The sequence below is a fragment of the Sus scrofa genome, chromosome 14, assembly GCF_000003025.6.
Source record: "Sus scrofa isolate TJ Tabasco breed Duroc chromosome 14, Sscrofa11.1, whole genome shotgun sequence".
In the NCBI taxonomy this organism is placed as follows: Eukaryota; Metazoa; Chordata; class Mammalia; order Artiodactyla; family Suidae; genus Sus; species Sus scrofa.
In genome coordinates this window covers 15,013,743-15,035,337 of record NC_010456.5, presented here as the reverse complement: position 1 = coordinate 15,035,337, position 21,595 = coordinate 15,013,743, and the positions used below count along the sequence as shown (strand labels likewise).

The 21,595-nt window shown below is 52.8% G+C and overlaps 1 protein-coding gene across 8 annotated transcripts; it reads left to right on the top strand.

Annotated features, from left to right (window-relative positions):
• CTSB (cathepsin B) lies at positions 257 to 21,199 on the top strand. 8 transcript variants are annotated; one of them, XM_021071763.1, is made up of 12 exons: positions 536 to 661; positions 5,334 to 5,428; positions 6,757 to 6,896; positions 11,849 to 12,000; positions 12,905 to 12,990; positions 13,640 to 13,754; positions 15,038 to 15,156; positions 16,205 to 16,290; positions 16,556 to 16,699; positions 17,867 to 17,983; positions 19,627 to 19,755; positions 20,165 to 21,199. In XM_021071763.1, the coding sequence occupies exons 4-12, from the start codon at positions 11,875 to 11,877 to the stop codon at positions 20,248 to 20,250; spliced, it is 1,008 nt and encodes a 335-aa protein (XP_020927422.1). In that variant the 5' UTR covers positions 536 to 661; positions 5,334 to 5,428; positions 6,757 to 6,896; positions 11,849 to 11,874; the 3' UTR covers positions 20,251 to 21,199.

The following is a 21,595-nucleotide window of genomic DNA, read 5'->3' as shown; positions in this document are numbered from 1 at the left end:
CTATTGTAAATAGTGCTCCAGTGAACACTGGGGTGCATGGTATCTTTAGGATGGTTTTCTGGATACAGGCCCAGGAGTGGGATTGCTGGATATGGTAGTTCTATATTTAGTTTTAGCTACCGCTTAAAAATTCTTACATATCTAGAACATCTGATAGGCACATTCAAGCTAACAGCCTTTTAAGGCTCTTCTGGGAGGCCTGCTGTCATGACACCCCCATCTGTGGCAGTGGTTTCTGAATGAATGAAATAAGGAACAGCTGTCCCAAGCAGGGATCCGTGTCCTCTGCTGCGCTGGGCCCAGACCCCCTCGGCCCCAGGGAATTTCTCCAGGAGGGGTGACCCTCTCCCTCTCAGGCCCACCTCGCGTGCCCTTCCGCTCGCAGAACGCAGAACTTGGGGCACTGAGGGGTACAGGCGGATGAGGAAGGTTCTGAGCCCTTCCCAGGCTGCTGGGGACCCGGTGGGGGCGGGGCGCGGCGCCAGCTGCCCTGGTCACGTGGCGAGTCAGGCGGAGGAGGGCGCGGGCGGGGCCTGGTGCGGTACTTAGCGCGGGGGCGGCTCTGGGAAGCTAAGGCGGCTGGCTGTTCGGGCGTCAGAACCTGCCCGAGCGCTCGGAGGCTGCAGACCTAGGCCCTCGGCGGCGGCGGCGGCGGAGCGCGGTGAGTGCGTACGGATGCGGTGCCCCCCCGGCGGAAGTGACCTGGGGCAGAGGGATGGGGAGACCGGCTGGCTTGTACCTCTGCCGGGCCCCGGCGGTGTCCCAGGGCCGGCGGAAACGGAGAGGCGAGCTGGGCGGCCCCCGCGCACTCCCGGTCGTGGCTCTGGTGAGAAGAGCAAAAACAACCCCCACGCATGCGGCCGGACCCCACCCCAGCTCCGGCTGTGTTCGGACCCCGGGCCGGCCTGACCGCGGTGTCGGGCCGGGGTGAGGGGTGGGGTGGGGCAGTACGGCGGGGCTGGGCAGTTTGCGGGGGAGCCCGAGGGAGGAGCCTGCGAGGAAAAGCTCAGCCCCGACCCACTGACTTTCGGCTGCACCCCGGGAGCCGCTTGTGAGCTGCTGGGCCTCAGTTTCCTCAGCAAATTGCTGAGTGGATATTATTTGCCTGCGTCCGCTTTAGATGTTTTCTTTTTCCAAAAGGGTTTTCCCCGGGCAGCTTGTTTGCACAACTACACACGGTTCCAGGGTCCCCAGAAGACAGAAATTGGGAAGCTGGAACCTGGCCCTGGGTGGGGCAGGGTGGGACCCACCGGAAGAGTTAAATCCTTGGGTGGGAGGAGAAACTGGGGCGGGGGGGGGGGACAGGAGACTGTAGGGCCCGGGACCCTGGGGGAGTGGAGGGGAGAGGGGTGCAGACTCTGTTCCTGGACTGCTAGGGAAGGGAAATCCGCTTGGGCCCATGGTGCTGTGGGGGAGGGGAAGGCAGGGCAGAGTCCTTGGGCATCGCCTCCTCCCTCACTTAATGACCCTGGAAGCCTGGGAGAAGGAGCGTCTTAGGGTGGCTGAGTTTGGGGAGTCAGCGGGCTGTCCAGGTAGACGTGAGTTGGATTTGCTTGCGTAATGGGCCCCAATCCCGTCCCCAGGGACTGAGGAGGCCGGTTGGCTGGTGTGGGGAGGACAGTAACTCATACGCGGGGGCGGGGGTGGGGGTGGGGTGTTCAAAGGGAGACCTTTGGAAAGCCTGATCCTCAGCTGTCTCCACTAGAGGGGAATGCAGCTGAAGGGCGTTCACCTCAGTTGAATCTATGGATGCAGAGCCCTAAGAGGAAGAGCCTTAGAAGGATGTCTGGTTCGGTAAAGGCTACTTTCCTTTTCTCCCTGACATCCTTAACTTCATGGAGAATTGTTTCCTGTTGGCGCTGGTGATGGTGACCTAGTGCCTTTAAGCTCTGTAGAGATCAGGGGCTGGGCTGCCTTCACTCTGTGTGACTTTCTCAAAGAGTTGAAGGCATCTGGCGAAAGGATTCGCCCCAACCTATTGGGGGCATTGGTCCCAGAGCTGGGGTGCTGCTGAGTGGAAAGGTGCAGATCCCTTACCTGGGGGCTTCACAGGCCCAGGGGCAGTGCCGGCCAGACATAGCCCTGGCTCCACGTACCTCCCATGATGCTGGGTCAGGACAGCCCTGTTTCTGAACTGGTCAGGTGGTGAGGGTAGAAGCCCTTAGGCTCCAGGAACACCTGCCTCCTGCTGATTCACCAGCTTGAACTGAGGTCCTCCTTGTAGACTGGCCCTTTCCCTGGCTACTAGCCCTGGGAGTTGGAGTAGGAAGTCACACACAGTTTAGGGCTAAGAGAGATCTTGTGTTACCATGGGCATTTGGGTTGAGAAGTGAAAGAAGATCACTTTCAGGTGAATCCTGGAACATCTCTTGGGTGGTTTTCTTAAATGTGGGGATGAGTTGTGGTTGTGTTTAAATATCCCTGTCCTTAGGAGAGAAGGACTCAGTGTCTGCTGCTTGTTTTTGTTTTTTATCTTGACATAAAGTACTGGAAACATGGGAGGTCAAACTATAAAGCAATGGAAATCTTGTAGGTCAAGGAGGATTGTGATTGGACACTTGGATGTCATTTAGCTTCCTGTGTAGAGCTGTCAGGGTTGAAAGTAGTTGATGAATCTAGTTGAGGCACATGCAGGTGGAGGCCACTGGGAAGCAGTCTATGCCTGGTCTCCTGTCCTCCTCTCAGCTCATGCTGCCCAAGCAAGGGAGGGTGGAGAGACTCCTGACTCCTTCCATGGCTGGAATGTTCCCATCCCACCTAGCTTGGGCCGGAGGGGAATCCAGGGATCAATTGTCATTAAATATTTAGACTTAACCAATCCCATATTAAAGCTCAGGCCTCATCCCCATCCCTTTTTCACAGTGCTCAAGGACTGGGGTGGGGAGGAGGGGCTTCCCAGCAGGAGTGCCTTCCCTCCTGGCTACAGCTCTGTTCTGCAGGCAGCAACTTTCAGCTTCTTTGCTCTTCAAGTCTTACTGATGGCTGAAGGACTCCAGTCTGCTCATCTCTTTATAATTTTCCTGCATGGTTGGGGTTGATTTTTTTTTTCCTGTTTTTTTAATACTTTGTATCAGCCCATGAATAATGTGATTAAAATTGACCAACTGTATTCCACGTGTATCCTTTTCACTTGTGTCTGTGAGACTGATTTATGTTGATACTGACAGCTCCAGGTCATTCATCTTAAATGCACCGTGTATTTATCTACTAAGGGACAGTTAAGTGGTTTTTGCTTTTTCACTGTCCTCACCACCACTACGGTAAATATCCTTGTCTCTGCCAGCTTCTTGCAGGTGTTTCTCTAGTGCAGAAGCAGAAGTCCAGGAAGATACTGGGTCATATGATGTGTGCACCTTCCACTTGTCTAGGCCACAGACAGTGCTGTGTCCAATGAGGTTTTACCAATAGGTATTTGCAGTGGCCTCATGGGTTCCTGTTCCCCATATTCATCAACACTAGAAATTACCAGACTTAATTTCTGCCAATCTGATGTGTTTGAAATGGTGTCCTTGTTTTAATTTGCATGACTGGGAATTCAAATTAAGTTCTTTGCCCTAGGAAATTGTTGATGGGTTTTTTGTCATTGTCTCTCAGCGATTAACATTTGCGATTTTTAATGTGTTTGTGAAACAACAGAACTTACTAAGGTTTCTTTTGATCCTGACCTAGGTATCTGGTGTTTTCTGATTTTTTTTTTTTTTTTTAACTTTCAGAATGCACATGGGTTTGGTTCTGATAGTCTGCCTCTTCCACTTTTACCAATTTTTTTTTTCTTTTTTATGGCCACGTCTATGGTATATGGAAGTCTCCAGACTAGAGGTCGAATCAGAGCTGCAGCTGCCGGCCTACACCACAGCCACAACAACACAGGATTCTTAACCCACTGAGTGAGGCCAGGGATCAAACCTGCATCCTCATGGAGACTGTGTTGGGTTCTTAACCCTCTGAGCCACAATGGGAACTCTCTCTTCCACCTTACAGATGAGAAAACTGAGGCTCGTGTAACTTTGTGGCATGATGGGGGTCACCCAGGTAATTGTGGAGGTATGCCATCCAGAGCTGGCTCTAGGTGTTTTCTCAAGCATCAGTTCCTCTCAGCTGGGAAACAAAAGTCTGGTAGGAGACCAGAGGTCCTTTTGTAGCATTACTGTCTTATGAATGCTGGATGTTGGGCCGGATGGTGCCTGCTGTCTTGCCTGTGTTATCTGTCTCTCCCACACCAGTAAGTCCTTTAGTCTGGTCATCAAGATAACCTAGAGTTACCAGCAAGGATATGGGGAAGAAGAAGGGATGAATACCACCTAGATAGTGAAATGACACAGCATAGAGCACTGTGAGCACATCTAGATACTCTGCCAGGAGGCCCAGTGGGGCTGGGCTTCCCTCTGACACCCTGACCTGCTGACCTGGACTTGGGCGGGATGGGCTCACTGAAACAAACAGGTCACATGGCCTTTGGCCTTGTACAAGACCTGGGAATGTGGTGCCAAGGGGTTCAGCCACTCCTGGGTTGAGGCCTTGTCACATGGCTGGGGGCCATTGAACCCCTCCTCCTTCCACTTGACCCTGCAGGTATTTGAGGGGAGCTTTATCTGGTGGTTAAGGGAGCAGAACGAACCATCATGTGCAGGCTTGTCCCTAAAAGAAGGGAATCATGATTTCTCATCCACACTGGGATAGGTTTGAGAATAGAAAGAATTGCCCTGGGATGGCAGGAGACACCGGCCTGTTGACAGGCAGCTATAGTTAGGTCCACCTGCTAGTACTTGATGGCCTGTTACTGATGGGAGTAGGGCCATCTGCTTGGAGCCTGGCCTCGGGGAAGGCATCTGTTCCCAGCAGTCTGTTTCTTCCCAGGGCCTCAGGAGCGAAGCTGGGGGAGGTAAGGCTTTTTTCTTGCTTTTGTAGCTGCCGATGTGTCCATGCCCTAGAACTCAGCCAGGAGGGAGATAGAATCTGGCCTGCAGTTGAATTAGGGAGCCGCTCTGTCCCTACAGGCCAGAGAGGCACTGCAGAGGCATGGAACACTAATCTCATTTGAATCTCCAAGGATTTCAGAAAGCTTTTAGGAAGTAGACCCAAGGTCCTTCAGATTCCAGGCTCCCAGTCAGGTTTAGAAACTGAGACCTGGGGATGTGGCACCCATTTAACCTCTCAGTTAAGTCCGCAGTAGCATCAGGGAGCAGAGCTGGCAGCAGAAGTTTCCAAAACTTCCAGAACTTTGCCCAAATGGTCTTGCTTCCCCCAAATACAAAAGTTTTTGATTGCTGAGGGCTTTCCTGGGCACCTGTTGTTTGTTTAGGCCTAGTAGTAATTTTCCTTCTGTTTGGCAGGATATGAGCTGTTCTGGCTAATCTCAAGCAATGTTGTATTTGTGGGCACTGCGGACACTCTAGGCACCATTTCTCAAGCTGCCCTGCTGAGCCAGGTAGGGATTAGTCACTTTGGACAGATGACTGGCACATGGGCCGCAGTGAGTCCCTGTGAGCGTGCAGAAGGGTGTAGGTGGGTGAGGCAGGTAGAGCCTCCTCATGGCTCCTAGGTCCCCTGGACCTGCTGTGGTGCAATGGATGCCTTTTCTGGTCACATGGCACTTGCTTGGGGGTGTTCAAGCTGCGGGCAGCCTGGCTCCCAGGGACTGATAGCCATCTGCTGTCAGGCTCTCTGTCTCCTTAAAGCAGTGAAGATGACGTCTGGCAGCCCTTCTGGTTTCGTTTTGGCTTTGGTTTAAAGGTTATAAGCCAGGAAGCAGTTAAACATGTTTTCATTAGGAACAAAGACATAAACAGACCATGTCAAGGCTGTGGTTCAGACTCAGGAGTAGCAGTCCTGGATGTCCTTCAGGTCAGTGGGAGCACATTTGAGGTCAAGACACTTGTGCCACTGTGATGTCAACGGGAAATGAAGGCCTGCCTGGTTTTGTGTGGGTGCGCTGAAATGGCCCAGACCTGAGGAACAGGTGCCCACAATGACAGCGAGAAGCAAGACTAGTCTTTGTGGAAGCAAAAGAAAAATTCTAACAAAGTCTCACTGAATCGTCACAATCCTCTAACTCTCCCCCTTCCCCCCAACCTAGAGCCACTCTGCTGATTATATAAGAAACAACCCTAATTTGTAGCTATTGGCAAAATGTACACTCAGTTTTATTTGAGCCAGTTGTGAAAAGGGTGAGCAGTACGTGAGCAGCAGCAGTGGGTTAAGGAAGAGCGCAGGATCAGATGAAAGATGGTGGCTGGACACGCATCCATCTTTTTCTGTGTTAGCTGGAAGATTGCCTCTGGCTTATTTGAAAAGTTCAGGTGTCTATGTCCTGTCTCCTTAGATCCAGTACAGATCTGGAATCCAGTCTCCAGGGGATCTTAACCACACAAGAAAGCCACTTTTTTTTTTTTTGTCTTTTCTAGGGCCGCTTCCCATGGCATAGGGAGGGTCCCAGGTTAGGGGTATAATCGGAGCTGTAGCCGCCGGCCTACGCCAGAGCCACAGCAACTCGGGAGCCGAGCGGAGTCTGCAACCTACACCACAGCTCAGGGCAACACCAGAACCTTAACCCACTGAGCGAGGCCAGGGATCGAACCCACAACCTCATGGTTCCAAGTTGGATTTGTTAACCACTGCGCCATGACAGGAACTCCATGAAAGCCGCTTTAAAACTCGAGCTTGGCTCCATGTCCTGGGATGTCAAGACTTCGCCCCACTTTAAAACTCGAGCTTGGCTCCGTGTCCTGGGATGTCAAGACTTCTGCCTCTTTCCAGATCCCAGGGGCCCCAGTAAGTCCTGCTTCAGGGTCACGCTGGGAGCAGCCCTGCTGAGCAGAGGTTAGTCGTCACCTGGACGCTGGCCCTACTTCGTACAGGACAGTGTTCCGCAGAGCTTGAGCCTCATCTCCTTTCAGGTAAATGGTGCCCTGGGGGTTTGGAGTGGAAAGATATGAGGGAGCCCATTTTTCAAAGCCAGAGATTAGCTTGGAAAAGGGCCAGAGGGTGTAGTGGCGCTAAGGGCTTCTTGGGAAATCAGCTGACCGAGGGCTGGAAGTCACATCTGCCCACAGCTGTCCCCTCCTTCCGTCCATACCCTAACGGGGGTCTGCTGACTCGCAGGTGTTCTAATCCTGTTTAGGGCCCTCTTCCCTCATAATAAGGACTTTCTGTCTATTCTCTCCTTTCTTTAAGGAGAAAAAAAACAAAAAACAAAAAAAAACCGCAGAATTGAGAAAAGGGAAATGTTTTCCACAAAGAGGAGAAGTGAAAGCTGATTCTGATTCGTGCTAAGGCCACGTGCGGGACCCGGTTGGGCTTGGTCACAGCACAGCTTGCAGCCATTTGGGCTTCATTGGTCCCATGTTCACCATGCCTGTGATGTGGACGAAAGGAAAGATGGGGGCGCTCACTGGAACACAGTTGCCACTGCTGTGGGCCATCTGGCTGTCTCCTGAAGACAGACAGACAGACTCTGGGATCTCAGCAGCCTCTGGACCTTCAGAAGAGAGGCCTGTTGGGAGGTTAATTGGAGTTAAAATCTCAGCTTTAATTGGAGCTCTTCCTGGTGGCGTGGTGTTGTTGAGGGCAGATCTGAGGGTACTGGGCTTGTCCAGCCCTGGCTGTGAGTGGGGAAAGGAGAAGAGAGAAGGAGGAGGAAGGGGGCCCTTTACCACTGTCTGACTGTGGTGAGCAGCCTCCTCTCACTCTGGCCTTCCCCCCAGGGGCCTGAGTTGTCATTAGCCCCAGGTTACTGGTGGTGAGGCTGAGGCTCAGGGAAGGCAGGCACACAGTTAGGAGCAAGTGGCAGCCAGGTCTCCTGATTCCAAGCTTTGCACTCAGCTCCCCACCAACTCCGGCAGCTCTTGACCACTTGAGCCCCAGCCTGGATGCTCTCCTTGCTGCTGTGGGCCTGGAGTGCAGTCTGGATGCCCATGGGGTGGGGAGGGCACTTCCCATCTTGGGACAGTGTTAAGATGCCAAAGGTGTTGATAGAAACAGAGGAACCTCTGGGGTCCCCTCTGTGGCTCAGTGGAACCCAATCTGACTAGTATTCATGACGACACGGGTTCGATCCCTGGCATCGCTCAGTGGGCTAGGATCTAGCATTGCCATGAGCTGTGGTGAAGGTCCCAGACTTGGCTCTGATCTGGCACCATTGCCTTGGCTGTGGCGTAGGCCAGCAGCTGTAGCTCCGATGTGACCCCTAGCCTGGGAACCTCCATATGCCTCTGGTGCGGCCCTAAAAAGCCAAAAAAAAAAAGGGGGAGGGAGCCTTCTTCCACTTTGCTTCTCTGCTCAGAAGACTTTATTTTTCTCTTTGGGGCCACACCTGTGTCATATGGAGGTTCCCAGGCTAGGTGTCAAATTGGAGCTGCAGCTGCCGGCCTACACCACAGCCACATCAGATCTGAGCTGCGTCTGTTACATATGCCACAGCTCAATACTGGATCCTTAAGCCACTGAGTGAGGCCAGGGATCGAACCTGCATCCTCAGACACTACGTTGGTTTCTTAACCCACTGAGCCAGAGAATTCCCTGGTGGTGTAGTAGTTAGGAGTTTACTTGGATCTGGGAACTGAGATCCTTCATCAAGCCACTGCACAGTGTAGCCAAAAAAAAAAAAAAAAGTGTTCTCCGAGAGAGAGCTGTATCATTCTGCCACATGACGCAGCGAAGCATTTCCTAACAGTTTGGAGTCTCTCTGACACGGGGTCGTGTGAGGGGCAGGCTCCCCGTGAGTCACTGAAAATGGGAAGGTTGAGCATCCTGAGCAGAAAGTCACTAGGGAGGAGGCCCCTGATTTGGATGTGCATTTGGGGGCTCATCAGAACAAGTGTTCTTTCATTAGTTTGGTGGCTCTGGATCCTTCATGGCACCAGCTGTTATTCTTCCTAAAAGAATAAAACTTTGAATATAACATGTTCATTTAATACAAAGGGGGGGGGGGGATTCCTGTTGTGGCATAGCAGAAATGAAACCGACTAGTAACCATGAGGTTGTGGGTTCAATTCCTGACCTCACTTAGTGGGTTAAGAATTGAGTGTTGCTGTTAGCGGTGGTGTAGGTTACAGATGCGGCTTAGATCTGGCATGGCTGTGACATAGGCCAGTGACTACAGCTCCGATTCAACCCCTAGCCTGGGAACCTCCATATGCTGCATGTGCAGCCCTAAAAAGCAAAAAATGGGGGAGGGGGAAGGAAAGTTATGTGGTGAAGATAAGCAGTTACTTGCAACTAGTGTGTGTCTTAGCGTTTTGCATGTAGGGACAGGAATAAGCAAGGATGTGTGTTGATTGGCTCACACTTGCTGTGAGTCACCTGCTGCTTTGCTTTTTTTTACTTTATATTTTGTGTTTTTTCACTTTATCAGTAGGATATGATTCATTTCAACCAAGTCATTTCTTATGGCTGCTTTTGTGTTCTATTACTTAACCATTTACCACAACTTAACAGTTAGTCTGTTATTAGGTGCTTCCTTTCTGGTCTTTTGCGAGCACGAAGAACATTTAGTGAACAATCGTGTACCGGTGTCTTAGCATTTTGAGGCTTGTGAGATAAGTTTCTAGATGTTACATGGCTGAGTCAGAGGGCATGCAGATTGAAGAACTGGCAGGGGCTGGGTCCTACCTACCACTGGTATCCATTACCACCAGCAGCTGTTTACCCACATCTGACGCCAGCTGGATACTGTCAAATCCTGCAGCCTTTCCCAGTCAGATGGAAGGTGAATACCTATTCTCTGAGCATCTTTAAATATCTGGATTGGCCTCCTATAATTTTTTTTCTGCAAGTTCACTATGTATGTCCTTTTGCCATTTTTCTATTATGCTTTTTTGAGTCTTTTGCATGTTAGGGAAACAAAGCCTTACCTATATGTAAGGACTGTTTTTGGGGTGCATTTTGTCACTTTATATTTTGTTTTCTAGGAGAGGCTTTATTTTCATGTAATCAAACATTTTTCCCCTTTTAAAATTCTCTTTTATGTCAATCTTAGGCATTCCTCACTCCAGTGTTACATTTTTTTTCTTTGAAGTGTGCTTCTTTTCTTCATTCAACCTCTGTTTTAATTCAAGGTCTTTGTTGCATGTAGCATGGTGTATAAGATCTTGAGGGTAAAGATTGTCTTTTTTTCCAAGACACATGGCCCGTGGTGCACAATGCCATCCACAAAATGTGCCTTTTCCTCCCTCACCGCTGCCCCACGATGGGTGAGCTTCCAGATGGTCTGTTTTGTTGCTGAAACACGTCCCGGGCTGGCCTCACATTTCCCACCCCAGAGTTTCAGTCCTCCCTCAGTACTCTTTTCTAGAGCTGTCTCGCTGTCCTCACACATCGATTCTTCCAGGTGAATTGTGGTTTAAGCAACAGTTAGGTTTGGATTTTCCCTAAAGTAGAATTCATTGTGTGGGAGGCAGCATGTGCAGTGCTGTCACTTGCATCATCTTTACTGCTCACAATGACCCGTGAGGAGGTGACACAGTGACCCTGCTGCATCAGCTCCTGAAGTCAGAGTCGCACTCTCCCCCTCTCCATCTCACAAGGCCCCACAGTGCTGTGAGCCTGGGTCATATTTCCTGCTCTCATCAGAGCCATTTGCCTAAGAATGTGACTCAGAGACTGAGCTGAAAGCTGCAGGTCTCCTGACTCAGGCCAGTCCAAGATCTAAGGCCGTGGTGGTGGAATTTCTTCCTTTCTCAGAAGCCCAGTCTCTGAAACTGGAAGCAGAGCTCTTGACTAACTGGAAAAACCACAGAAAATCTGGGGAGACCTGCGCTACCAGCTGAACCAGCTCTGTCTCCTGGCTCTCCAGACACCACATGCGGGCCTGGAGGGTGGCTCCTCTTTGCTGGTTTGTGTCCAAGATGTGGCTGATGAGGTTTATCCTGCTCTTGTTTTTCTGAGCCCATTGGTCCTCCACTTGGGACACAATCTCAAGCAAAGGCTGTTGGGCACTAACTTGGGAAAAGTCCCAGAATTTTATCTCCAAACCCACCGAGAGGCAGGTTGGCGGTAGCAGGGAGGGCATCAGACTGCACTCTGCCTGGAGATCTAGGTTCACACGTTTGTTTGCGGTGGACTTGGGACTGCTTGTTGCTAGGGCAGTTCTGATAGACAGCAGGAGGCTTTGGCCCTGACCTCACAAGATAGCTGGACCACAAACTTTCCAGTGACTGGCATCACATCAGACTGTGAGCCTTGCCCTCACACGATGTCCAGCTGGCATCTGTGGAGGCCTTACCGCCCACAGCAAGCACAAGCAAGCTCTTCTTGGCTTTCTGCCGCCAGCCACCTGGAGGAGGAGCACCCCGGCTGTCTTAGCTGTTCAGGCCACTGCACAGAAAGAAATTTATTGCTCCCAGTTCTGAAGGTTGAGTCTGAGATCAGAGCCCAGCCTGGTCTAGTGAGGGCCCCTCCCTGGTCAGACTGCCTCCTGTAGGGCAGTCCTTGTTAGAATAGGGCACCAACCCTGTTCGTGGGGGCTCCACCCTCATGACCTAATCACCTCTCAAGGCCCCACCCCCTAACACCGTCACCTTGCAGCGAGGATTTCAGCATGAACTTGTTTGCTGTGTTTGGGGGTAGGGGGGTTACATACGTTCTGTCCATAGCACAGTCCTGTGTGCTGCAGACACGGGCCGGGACTGTGAGATGAGGCCTGACAGCTCGTGGATGCTGAGGCTGGTGAAGGCTCTGCCAACACCCAGGCTCCAAAAGAGGAAGCAGGAACACAGAGGGCAGGTGGCAGGGCCAGGATGGGAACAAGGACCTTTTGACCACTGTTGTTCGTGGCCCCAGAACAGCTGCCTGAGGTGGATCAAGCCCATGAACCAAAGGATCCTGATGTCTTGTATCCTTGACTTTCTAGGTGAATCTAGGATCCACCTGCCAAAAATGTGGCGGCTCTTGGCCACCCTCAGCTGCCTGGTGCTGCTGACCAGTGCCCGGGAGAGTCTGCATTTCCAGCCTCTGTCGGATGAGCTGGTCAATTTTATTAACAAGCAAAACACTACGTGGACGGTAGGCTGGGGACCTTTCTGCGCCCTGTGACTCCAGGGGAAGGGCCTGCAGCCCTGGCCCACAGGACAGTGTGTCCTGGATAGTTGTGACCATGCCCACTGCCCTGTCCCCTTCCGTGTGTGTGAGAGCGGGTGGAGGTGCTTTGTGGGGTAAACCAGCTCTGGAAGAGCTCACAACCGGGGAGATGCTGTGAGCCCTGCTGTGGGGGTCACAGCCCATCAGTACCAGTAGCTCCAAGATTCTGCCAGCCCTGAGGCCTGCCGCTGAAGGAACCGAGAGATGAGGAATAAGCCACATCCAGGGCTGTGGAGGGTCTCTCGTGACATCTGCAAATGGTACAGGTCAGAGGAGACGCCCGTGGCCCCAAGAGCTACCTGTAGCCATGCGGTCACTCTGGGTGGGTCCCAGGCTGCTGTGACAGAATCCCACAGATCAGTGCTTAGAAACAGACACTTAGCACTCACAGCCCTGGAGGCCGATGTCCAGGGACAGCCTTGCAGCACGCTCAGGTTCTGGTGGGGGCCCTCCTGGGTGGCAGGTGGCCAGCTTCCTGTTGTGTCCTCCCCTGGCCCGAGGGGCAAGCTGGCTCTCTGGAGTCACCTTAGAAAAGGCCACTAATCCCATTCATGAGGGCTCCACCATGATGACCTACTCACCTCCCAAAGCCCCCCCCTCAACACCATCACATTGGGGGTTAGATTTCACCCTGAATTTTGGGGGGACACACCTCTGTTCTATAGCAGTGCCCAGCCCCCTTGCTCTACTGAGTTGAGGGGGAGCCCCTAACCTTGTGAGATCTTGGGTGGGCAGTGTGCATGCTCCACCCCTTCTTTGGAAACCGTCCCCCCTCCTTCCCCCTCACCCCAGTTGGTGGGTGACTGCTGTGAGTGTTGCTCTTTTCCAGGCCGGACACAATTTCTACAATGTGGACCTGAGCTACGTGAAGAAGCTCTGTGGCACCTTCCTGGGTGGACCCAAGCTGCCCCAGAGGTCAGTGCCGGCTCCCGGGGAGGGTGCTGTGTGAGCAGAGCAGGGAAGGGGGAGGCAGGAAGGCTTCTCTAGCCTCCATAGGCCTCACTCCCAGAGCCAGTCTCCTACGTGCTGTCCCAGCCTTGGGGGGGCAGGCCCCAGATCTGTGTCTGCAAGACTTGAATGAACCCAATCTTGAATAAGGAAAATCTAAGAAAAGTACCATGAGCCTATTGTTTTTTCTAGACAGCTCTGCAGTTTGCATTTTCAGGTAGTGGTCCCTCTTGAAGGGAGCCTTGGGAGAATCTAACAGTGAGGATGGGATAGTTAAGCTGTGGGACGCTGACAGTTGTGAAGATGTTAGAACATTGCTGAACCCGGGCAGATGTTTGGTTTGGGGTGGAGTGGGGGAAGCAAGACGTAACATTATCTGGACCCTGGAACTGAAACTCTTAAAAAATATCCATAAAGTAAGTGTCAGTAGAAGCACAGAATGGTGTCCCATGGAGCAGTGGAAGCGGGTTTTGTTTTACAGAATTCCCAGGGAACTCCTTGCACACGCCTTCTTCTGCACGTCCAGTCCTCTTCCAGGCTGCAGTCAGCTGGCCTTTGAGGGGATGGGGGTGGGCTGCAAGGTGACAACTTGTGACGGAGATCTTCCTTTATCTAGAGCTGCTTTTGCTGCGGACATGATCCTGCCCAAAAGCTTCGATGCCCGGGAACAGTGGCCCAACTGCCCGACCATCAAAGAGATCAGAGACCAGGGCTCCTGTGGCTCCTGCTGGGTGAGGCCCTGCTGGCCGGCAGGGGCAGGGGACAGGGGGCAGTGACCAGGGAAGTTGAGGTCAGACCAGCTGTGGCGAGTCAAGTTGTATAAAACTGAGTTACTCTGTTCCTACTAGTATAAAAATATGCAGGATCCCTACAGTCACGAACTATTCCAAGGATCAGGGGAAGGGTAGACCCTGCTCAGGGCATGTTCCGTGTGTGGGTAGGGAAGCAGTTTTTATTTCTCTTTGACACGCTGTTCCAGGCCATCAAGAAATACCATTAGCTTTGACCCCTCCTCTGCCTCATGAATAGGCATCCTGTCTGTATCACGAGGCTGTCTAAATTTTGTTTACTTGGGTAAGATACATATGATACAAGTTTTAACCAGCTTTATCATTAAACATACCCTTCGGTGGCATTGGGTGCATTCATGCTGCTGTGCAGCTATCACCACCCTCCGTCCACAGATCTCTTCTTCATCTCGCAAAACTGAAACTGTCCCCACAGAACACTGACGCCCGTTCCCCTTCCCGCACCCCTGACAGCCACCCTTCTGCCTTTCTCTTGTGATTTTTTTTTTTTTTAAATCAGGAAATCAGTTTTTATAGAGTAACTTAGAGGGCGGGAGTGGGAAGCGGGGGTGGGGGACAGCAGTCCAGGAGCATTTGCAGCTGCATTGCCCTCTGGTGACAGCTTTATAGTTAACCCAGGGTATGGGGTCAGGGGTGTAGGTGCTTGGAAACAGGAAGTACATTCTTTAGATGCGTGAGTGGGTAACTAGTCTCCTTGGTACTAAGAATACATCAGTGAGGGTTTTCATCACTGGGGACCAATACCGTAGAAGGGGTCTGGGGATTATTAGACAAAATCTATGACAGACAAAGCTTTTGATGACAGAAGCCATTTACTGCACAGTGATGTTCTGGGTGGGGTCAGTGAAAGGACCAGAGAAGCCCAGGATGGCATCACTTATGCTCACAGCCATACACACCATCCTTGGCTTCTTTTTTTGTCTCATGATTTTTAACTAGGTTGAGCACCTCCTATAAGTGGAATCACACAGTATGTGTCCTTTGCGCAAGCTATATTTCATGTGAAAAGCCAAAACCCACACGTTTGAGACGTGAACTGAATGCCCAGGTGGAGGTCGGTGGGAGACTGGTCTCTTGGTTTAGAGCCTAGCTTGGGGGCCAGGACCCTCACCTGGCACGGTGCCCGCTGAGGTCACCAGGGTGGTGGCTGGAGGGCCCGAGGCGGTGCAGGGGCAGGACTCAGCAGCCTGGGGCTCTTCCCGCAGGCGTTTGGGGCTGTGGAAGCCATCTCTGACCGGATCTGCATCCGCAGCAACGGGCGTGTCAACGTGGAGGTGTCCGCTGAGGACATGCTCACCTGTTGTGGCGACGAGTGTGGGGATGGGTGAGTGTGAGCCCCCAGGAGCCCCACACATGGACCTGACTGGAGGGCTTCTGCATGGGTGGGGGGCGTGGAGAGGTAGGTCCTCAGACAAGGTGATGATGTCACTGCTGAGACATGGGGGGACCCCTTGGGTTGGAGGCAGGCCCTGGAGGCCACTGCTTTCCCAGAGGTGCCCCAAACCAGGCTGCCTGGCCACCAGTTCCAAGTATAGGCGGTAGGTCCCAGCAGACGATCTCTGTGTAGGTTTGGGTTCTGGGTTTTGTCATGCTTGTTCCCCTTTCCTGCTTATGGAAGTCGGATGGCCTGGGGCCTGTCTCCGTCTCTGTCATAAAGGATGATGGGTCCCTAGATCAGCCACATTAGTAACCAAATCCCCAAGTTCTGCCAGCTCTGGCCTTGGTTCTGCAACAGTGGTTCTAGTTTTTTTAAAAAGAAAAAGTGCTCAGGTCTCGCCCTACCCCAGTTAGATCGGCGCCCTGGCATTGGTGTTTTTGTAAGTGCCCCGGGGGTTCTGCTGTGCTGCCCTTGGGCAGTCCCTGTCTAGACAGGACATTGCCTGCCTGTGGAAGTGATTATGAAAGTACTTCTGGGGAGTTCCCATTGTGGCTCAGTGGGTTACAAACCCACCTAGTATTCATAAGGATGTGGGTTCAATCCCTGGCCTTGCTCAGTGGGTTAAGGATCCGGTGTTGCCGTGAGCTGTGGCGTACGGGGCTTGAAGCCTGTGTTGCTGTGGCTGTGGTGTAACCCGACAGCTACAACTCCCATTCAAACCCTTGCCCAGCCTGGGAACTTCCATGTGCCTCGGGTGTGGCCTTAAAGCAAAAAAAAAGCACTTCTGTCTTCTGGAGTAGCTCAGTAAGGCAGGCCTGGGAGCTGGGGTGATTGCCTCTGAGAGGGGGCTTTCGGACCAGGGTGTGTTGGGGGATTTCGGATCTGGAAGGACTGTGGGGCAGTTGCTGAAGGCAGTGGTGGGTCCATTGGCCAATGATGTGGGGGCAGCCAGAATGACCCTGGTGCTGAGTTTAACAGACGGCTCTTTTCTCAGCTGTAACGGTGGCTTTCCCTCTGGAGCCTGGAACTTCTGGACAAAGAAGGGCCTGGTGTCCGGGGGCCTCTATGACTCGCATGTGGGTAAGTGGCCGGGTGGGTTTTATAAGCAGGAAGTGACACTGGTCATTTTCCCCTACAAAGTGGAGGTGAAGGGTTGTGGGCGGGAAGGCTGGGCTACACGGTGCAGCAGCCCGGCTACGGCAGAATTAGCAGCACCAGGAGGAGGCGTCAGCGCCACAGACTTGAGGGGAACTTGCCCCTTAGCTGGGCCCAATTCTTCTCTCTGGCCTGGAGAGACCTCTGAGGGGCTTGCTGCCGACACCCCCCCTTTCTCCGGGCCCCCCAGGTTGCAGGCCCTACTCCATCCCACCTTGTGAACACCACGTGAACGGCTCCCGGCCCCCGTGCACTGGGGAGGGGGACACCCCCAAGTGCAGCAAGATCTGCGAGCCTGGCTACACCCCGTCCTACAAAGAAGACAAGCACTTCGGTAAGGGGGGGGCACCCCCCAGCCATGGCCCGGGCCCCAGAGCCTGAGTTAGGAGTGCAGGATGGGGCTTGACACCATGGTCCCTCCCTTGCCCAGGGGAGCAGACCCTGCCTTCTCTGCCCAGCCCCACCCTGGAATTAGCTGGGAATCTCGCCTCCGTCACAGACCCTCAGCTTCAAAAGAGAGGGCCCTGCGTTTATAGGGGAGTAATTTGGCCTAAATCCTTCTGGGACCACCTGCCCTGCTTCCAGGAGCTTGTGCTCACTGCCTTCTCCCACCTCTCAGCCCCCAGATCTAGCCCAGTCATTCCTCCCTCAGAGAATCTTAAACACAGAGACAGATGGAAGCAGACACGGATGGGCAGAGACACACAGATTCAGAGACACACAGACACAGATAGATGAACATAGAGACACAGACAGATGGGCACAGAGAGACAGAAACAGACACAGAGATGGACACAGATGCAGAAAGAGGCAGAGATAGAGACAGAGACAAAGAGACAGAGCCAACCAGACAGACAGCCACAGAAAACAGACAGGCACAGACAGATGGGCACAGAGACACAGAAAGATCATGATAGAGCCAGCCACCCAGAGACAAACACAGACAGAGATAGAAAGTGACACAGACAGATACAGAGACAGACACACAGAGATGGACAGAGGCATACAGATGGAGACAGACACAGAGGGACACAGAGACACACCAAGACAGAGATAGAGGCATGCAGAGACACAGACACAAAAAGATGCAGAGCCATCCACACAGAGACAGAAACAGAGACACAGACAGATGGACAGAGACAGAGCCAGCCACAGAGAGAGACAGGGAGAGGCAAGGGCAGACAGAGACATAGAGGCACAGAGATGCATACAGATGGGCAGAGAAACACAGAAAGAGACAAGAGACAGCCACAGAGATGGGAGAGGCAGACAGGTGGAGAAAGATAGATGGACAGACACACACACAAAGAAACAGAGACGCAGACACAGAGACTGACACACAGGAGATGGACAGAGACAAATGCAGTGACAGACACAAATGGATACACAGGCAGTGGGCAGCCCCGCTGGACCACCCCCACCTGGTGGCACCTGTGAGTCACACATGGGTGAATGAGTGAGCGCATCTAGTGATGCCGCCCCTCCTGGTTGTTCCTTGCAGGATGCAGCTCCTACAGCATCTCTAGGAACGAGAAGGAGATCATGGCGGAGATCTACAAAAATGGCCCGGTCGAGGGGGCCTTCACTGTGTACTCGGACTTCCTGCAGTATAAGTCTGGTGTGTGTCCACCCCAGCAGCAGCTGGTGGGAGTGGGAGGTGTGGGGTCTGTATCCTGACTGGCAGGACTTCCAGGGTGGGGGAGGCGGGCGAGCAGGAGCAGGTGTGCCCCCTGCCCTGTCCTCGCTCCCACTGGCATCCCCTTCTCCTCACCCCTCCTGGAGGGAAGGCCTCTCTTCCGGGGAAGCCTTTCCCACTTCTGTCCTCTTTCATGGCTCCAGCATCGTACTCATGTTGTCACTGTAGTTCCTCCATGGAGACTGGGCGACCTTCTTTGTCTCTGTCTCGGCAGAGATTTAGCATCATGCCTAGCACCCAGTGGATGAGACGGGGAGCTCCTTGCTGTGGGGATTCGAGCCTGGGGGGGCAGGACAGTCCCTCGGAGAGAGCTTAGAACCCCCCATCCCGAAGAAGCAGTCGGTGCTGAGGGCCTATGTCTCAGTTTACATCCAGTTTCTGCTGGATGAAAACACCAAAGCTCTCTAGTCTTATTTTTTAGAACAAGATGCCTGGCAAGGAAAGAATTTTAAAGCCGGCAGTTACTAACACAACTTCCACCAGCTCTGTATGAGAGGCTGCATTTCCAATTTGATGACATAATTAACTAATGAGGGCGTAGCCTGGTGGGCCAACCCTCAGACCACCTTAGCCCTGTCCCTCGTCCACCAGCAGTGGTGGCCTCCACCCTGCCTCTCCTACATCACCTCTCCAGGGTGGGCCCCAGAGCAGCATTTTTTTTTTCTTTTGGTCTTTTTGGGACCTCACCTGCAGCATATGGAGGTTCCCAGGCTAGGGGTCCAATCAAAGCTGCAGCCGCTAGCCTACACCACAGCCACAGCATTGCAGGATCCGAGCCGCATCTGCAACCAACACCACAGCTCATAGCAACCCTGGATCCTTAACACACTCAGTGAGGCCAGGGATCGAACCCACACCCTCGTGAGTACTAGCCCGGGTTGTTACCATTGAGCCACAGTGGGAACTCTCCAGAACAGCAGTTTAAAACTCTTTAAACCACAGAAGCCTTTTGACAAAGTTATTACTGCAGGGAGCCCCACCTTGTAAAATGGACAGTTATTGGTATTTTACCGTTAAATTTCCTATTTTCTTTTTCCCCTTTTTTTAGGATTGTACCTGCGGCACATGGAAGTTCCTAGGCCAGGGGTCCAGTTGAAGCTGCAGCTGAAGCCTACACCACACTGACAGATCTGAGCCACATCGAGACCTACACCACAGCTTGTAGCAACGCCAGATCTTTAACTCACTGAGTAAGGGCAGGGCTTGAACCTGCATCCTTGTGGACACTGTTCTTAACCTGCTGAGCCACAACAGGAACTCCAGATTTATTTCTTAAACTAGAATTTATAACTTTAGATTTGAAAGCAGCCAACAAGCACATCTTATTGGACTCCGTCTTAATATTTACTTGGCATGTTTTAGTGTGTTGGGCTTTCAAAAATGTATTTAAATAACTCCCGCGTGCTGTGAGAACCCCGGCCTTCCCCTGGAACACCAAGCCCATCCTTCTCCCCCACGACCTGTGAGCACTCTAACATCTGCCCTGACAGGGGTGGCCGCCCAAGTCGGAGGGATGCTGGGAGGCCAGGTGGCGACCTGGGTCTCACCAGGTTTCCTCTTCTCAGGAGTGTACCAGCACGTCACAGGAGACTTGATGGGAGGCCATGCCATCCGCATCCTGGGCTGGGGAGTGGAGAATGGCACCCCCTACTGGCTGGTCGGCAACTCCTGGAACACAGACTGGGGTGACAATGGTGAGCGCACCCTTCCTGTTCATAGGGTCTTGTGAGCCAGAACATGGGGCAGAGGTGTCTTGTCTCTCTGGGCCAGCTACACAGGCTCCACAGGTGCTGGGGACCTGGGGGTTCCCGTTGTCCCAAGGGCAGTCTGATCCTGAGAGAGGGGGTGTGGACCAAGCACGGCCTTGCACCAGCTGCCTGTCACGGTTCCCCACTATATCAGGTACAGGGACGAGTGGCATCCAAAGGCCTGGCAGGGGTGGGCTGCCAGGCAAGCACAAGCCAGTAGACAGCCGTGTGACGCTGGTAATGGCTTTGGGGCTGGTTCTCCTACTTCCACTGCTGTGTCTTTCACGGGGGAGCCAGATGTGTTTACAGAGCTCAAATCCAAGCCTACTCAAGGTGTCTGCTTTCTGCTTTCCAGGCTTCTTTAAGATCCTCAGAGGACAGGATCACTGTGGCATCGAGTCAGAGATCGTGGCTGGAATCCCATGTACTCCCCATTTCTAGAAGTGCTGATCTGTTTGGCCGCCCCTGGGGCAGTTTTTCCCGCAGTATAGCCCTTGGGATTGGGGGTGTGATGGGGGGATAGGAAATGTCTTTTATTCTTTGAGTTCAGATAAGATGCAGGCGTTTTTAGACAGGCCTCAAGGACTGGGTCGGGCCAAGCCTCGTGTCTGCCATCAGCACTGTCTTCCAAGGAGACACAGCTAAGGCCTGATCAGGGAATGGACCGCTGTCACATCACAAACACCACAGAAGCCGCCGCTTCCGCCGCCACCCGGAGAACGCACCCCTCCTCAGACTAGCTGTGTCCTGCCCGGTCCCACTCACTTCTGCCACGCACCCTCCCACACTCCCAGCCGCATCGCCTAGGAGCAGAACAGAGACCCCAGCATTCGTAGGTTTCCCAGGACTGGAAGGCCGAGCTCCTACCTGGACAGAGGCCCTTCTGAGCAGGCAGCTGCTAGACCTGGAGGAGGTTGAGGAGGTCTGGGGTGGCCCTGGGGAGAAAGCCACAGTCTGCCTGGGCCCCGCATCTGTCGAGCTTTGCGGAGTGGTTTACCCCATCTGGTCTTGTCCTTGGTGTGATTCCTTCTCAAATTCTAAGTCTTTATCACATGAGCACGTCGGGTGGTGGGAAGGGCTGTGCTGGTTCTACAGGTCATCTCCTTAAAGCAATGAAATTAGTTTGCAGAGAAACCAGTTTTTACTGTTTAAAACCACTGCTTCACCCTGTCAGTGTAACAAGGATGACTGCCGATAAAATGCCTCTCCTTCAATGTGACATCTGCGTTCTGGTGCATCTGGAAGATGGTTTGTTGCTGTCTCTAGACTCGTAGCTGCTGTCTCTCCTTAGCCCCCAGAAGAATCATGTTCCCACGGGCCCTTGAAACGCTATCCAGGGATGTCTTGCTTCAGTTGAGTGGAACAAAGTAAATACTTAATTTTAACGTCATTGTCTCAGCCATACTTTTATTAAGCTATAGTGTCTCTCTCAGTTTCCTGTCATTCTCAACCTTTCTCTGTAAATCCACCCTCTTCACTGTCCCAAGTCCCTACAAGCTCTGGCAGTAAGAACTTGAACTGCAGGAGTTCCCTGGTGGCCTGACAGTTAAGGACCCAGTGTTGTCACTGCTGTGGTGTGGGGTCAATCCCTGGCCGGGGAACTTCTGCATGCTGTGGAACAAAACTGCCACAAAACAAAAAACTTGTGCTGCATTTTACAAACCACATGCCAGTAGTGACCTGAGGCTTCCTGCAGGCGTGGCGTACTGGCCATGTTGTAACCAATCCTGCTGGAAGGCCAGCTGCCCCAGGCCCCTTGGCCTTGGAAGTGGGGCAGGCAGTCCAG

Coding starts and splice junctions, on each gene's coding strand:
- CTSB (XM_005657265.3), top strand. CDS start 676: ATGCGGTGCCCCCCCGGCGGAAGTGACCTGGGGCAGAGGGATGGGGAG. Junction 13,755..15,037: donor GCTCCTGTGGCTCCTGCTGG/GTGAGGCCCTGC, acceptor CTCTTCCCGCAG/GCGTTTGGGGCTGTGGAAGC. Junction 19,756..20,164: donor CACAGACTGGGGTGACAATG/GTGAGCGCACCC, acceptor TCTGCTTTCCAG/GCTTCTTTAAGATCCTCAGA.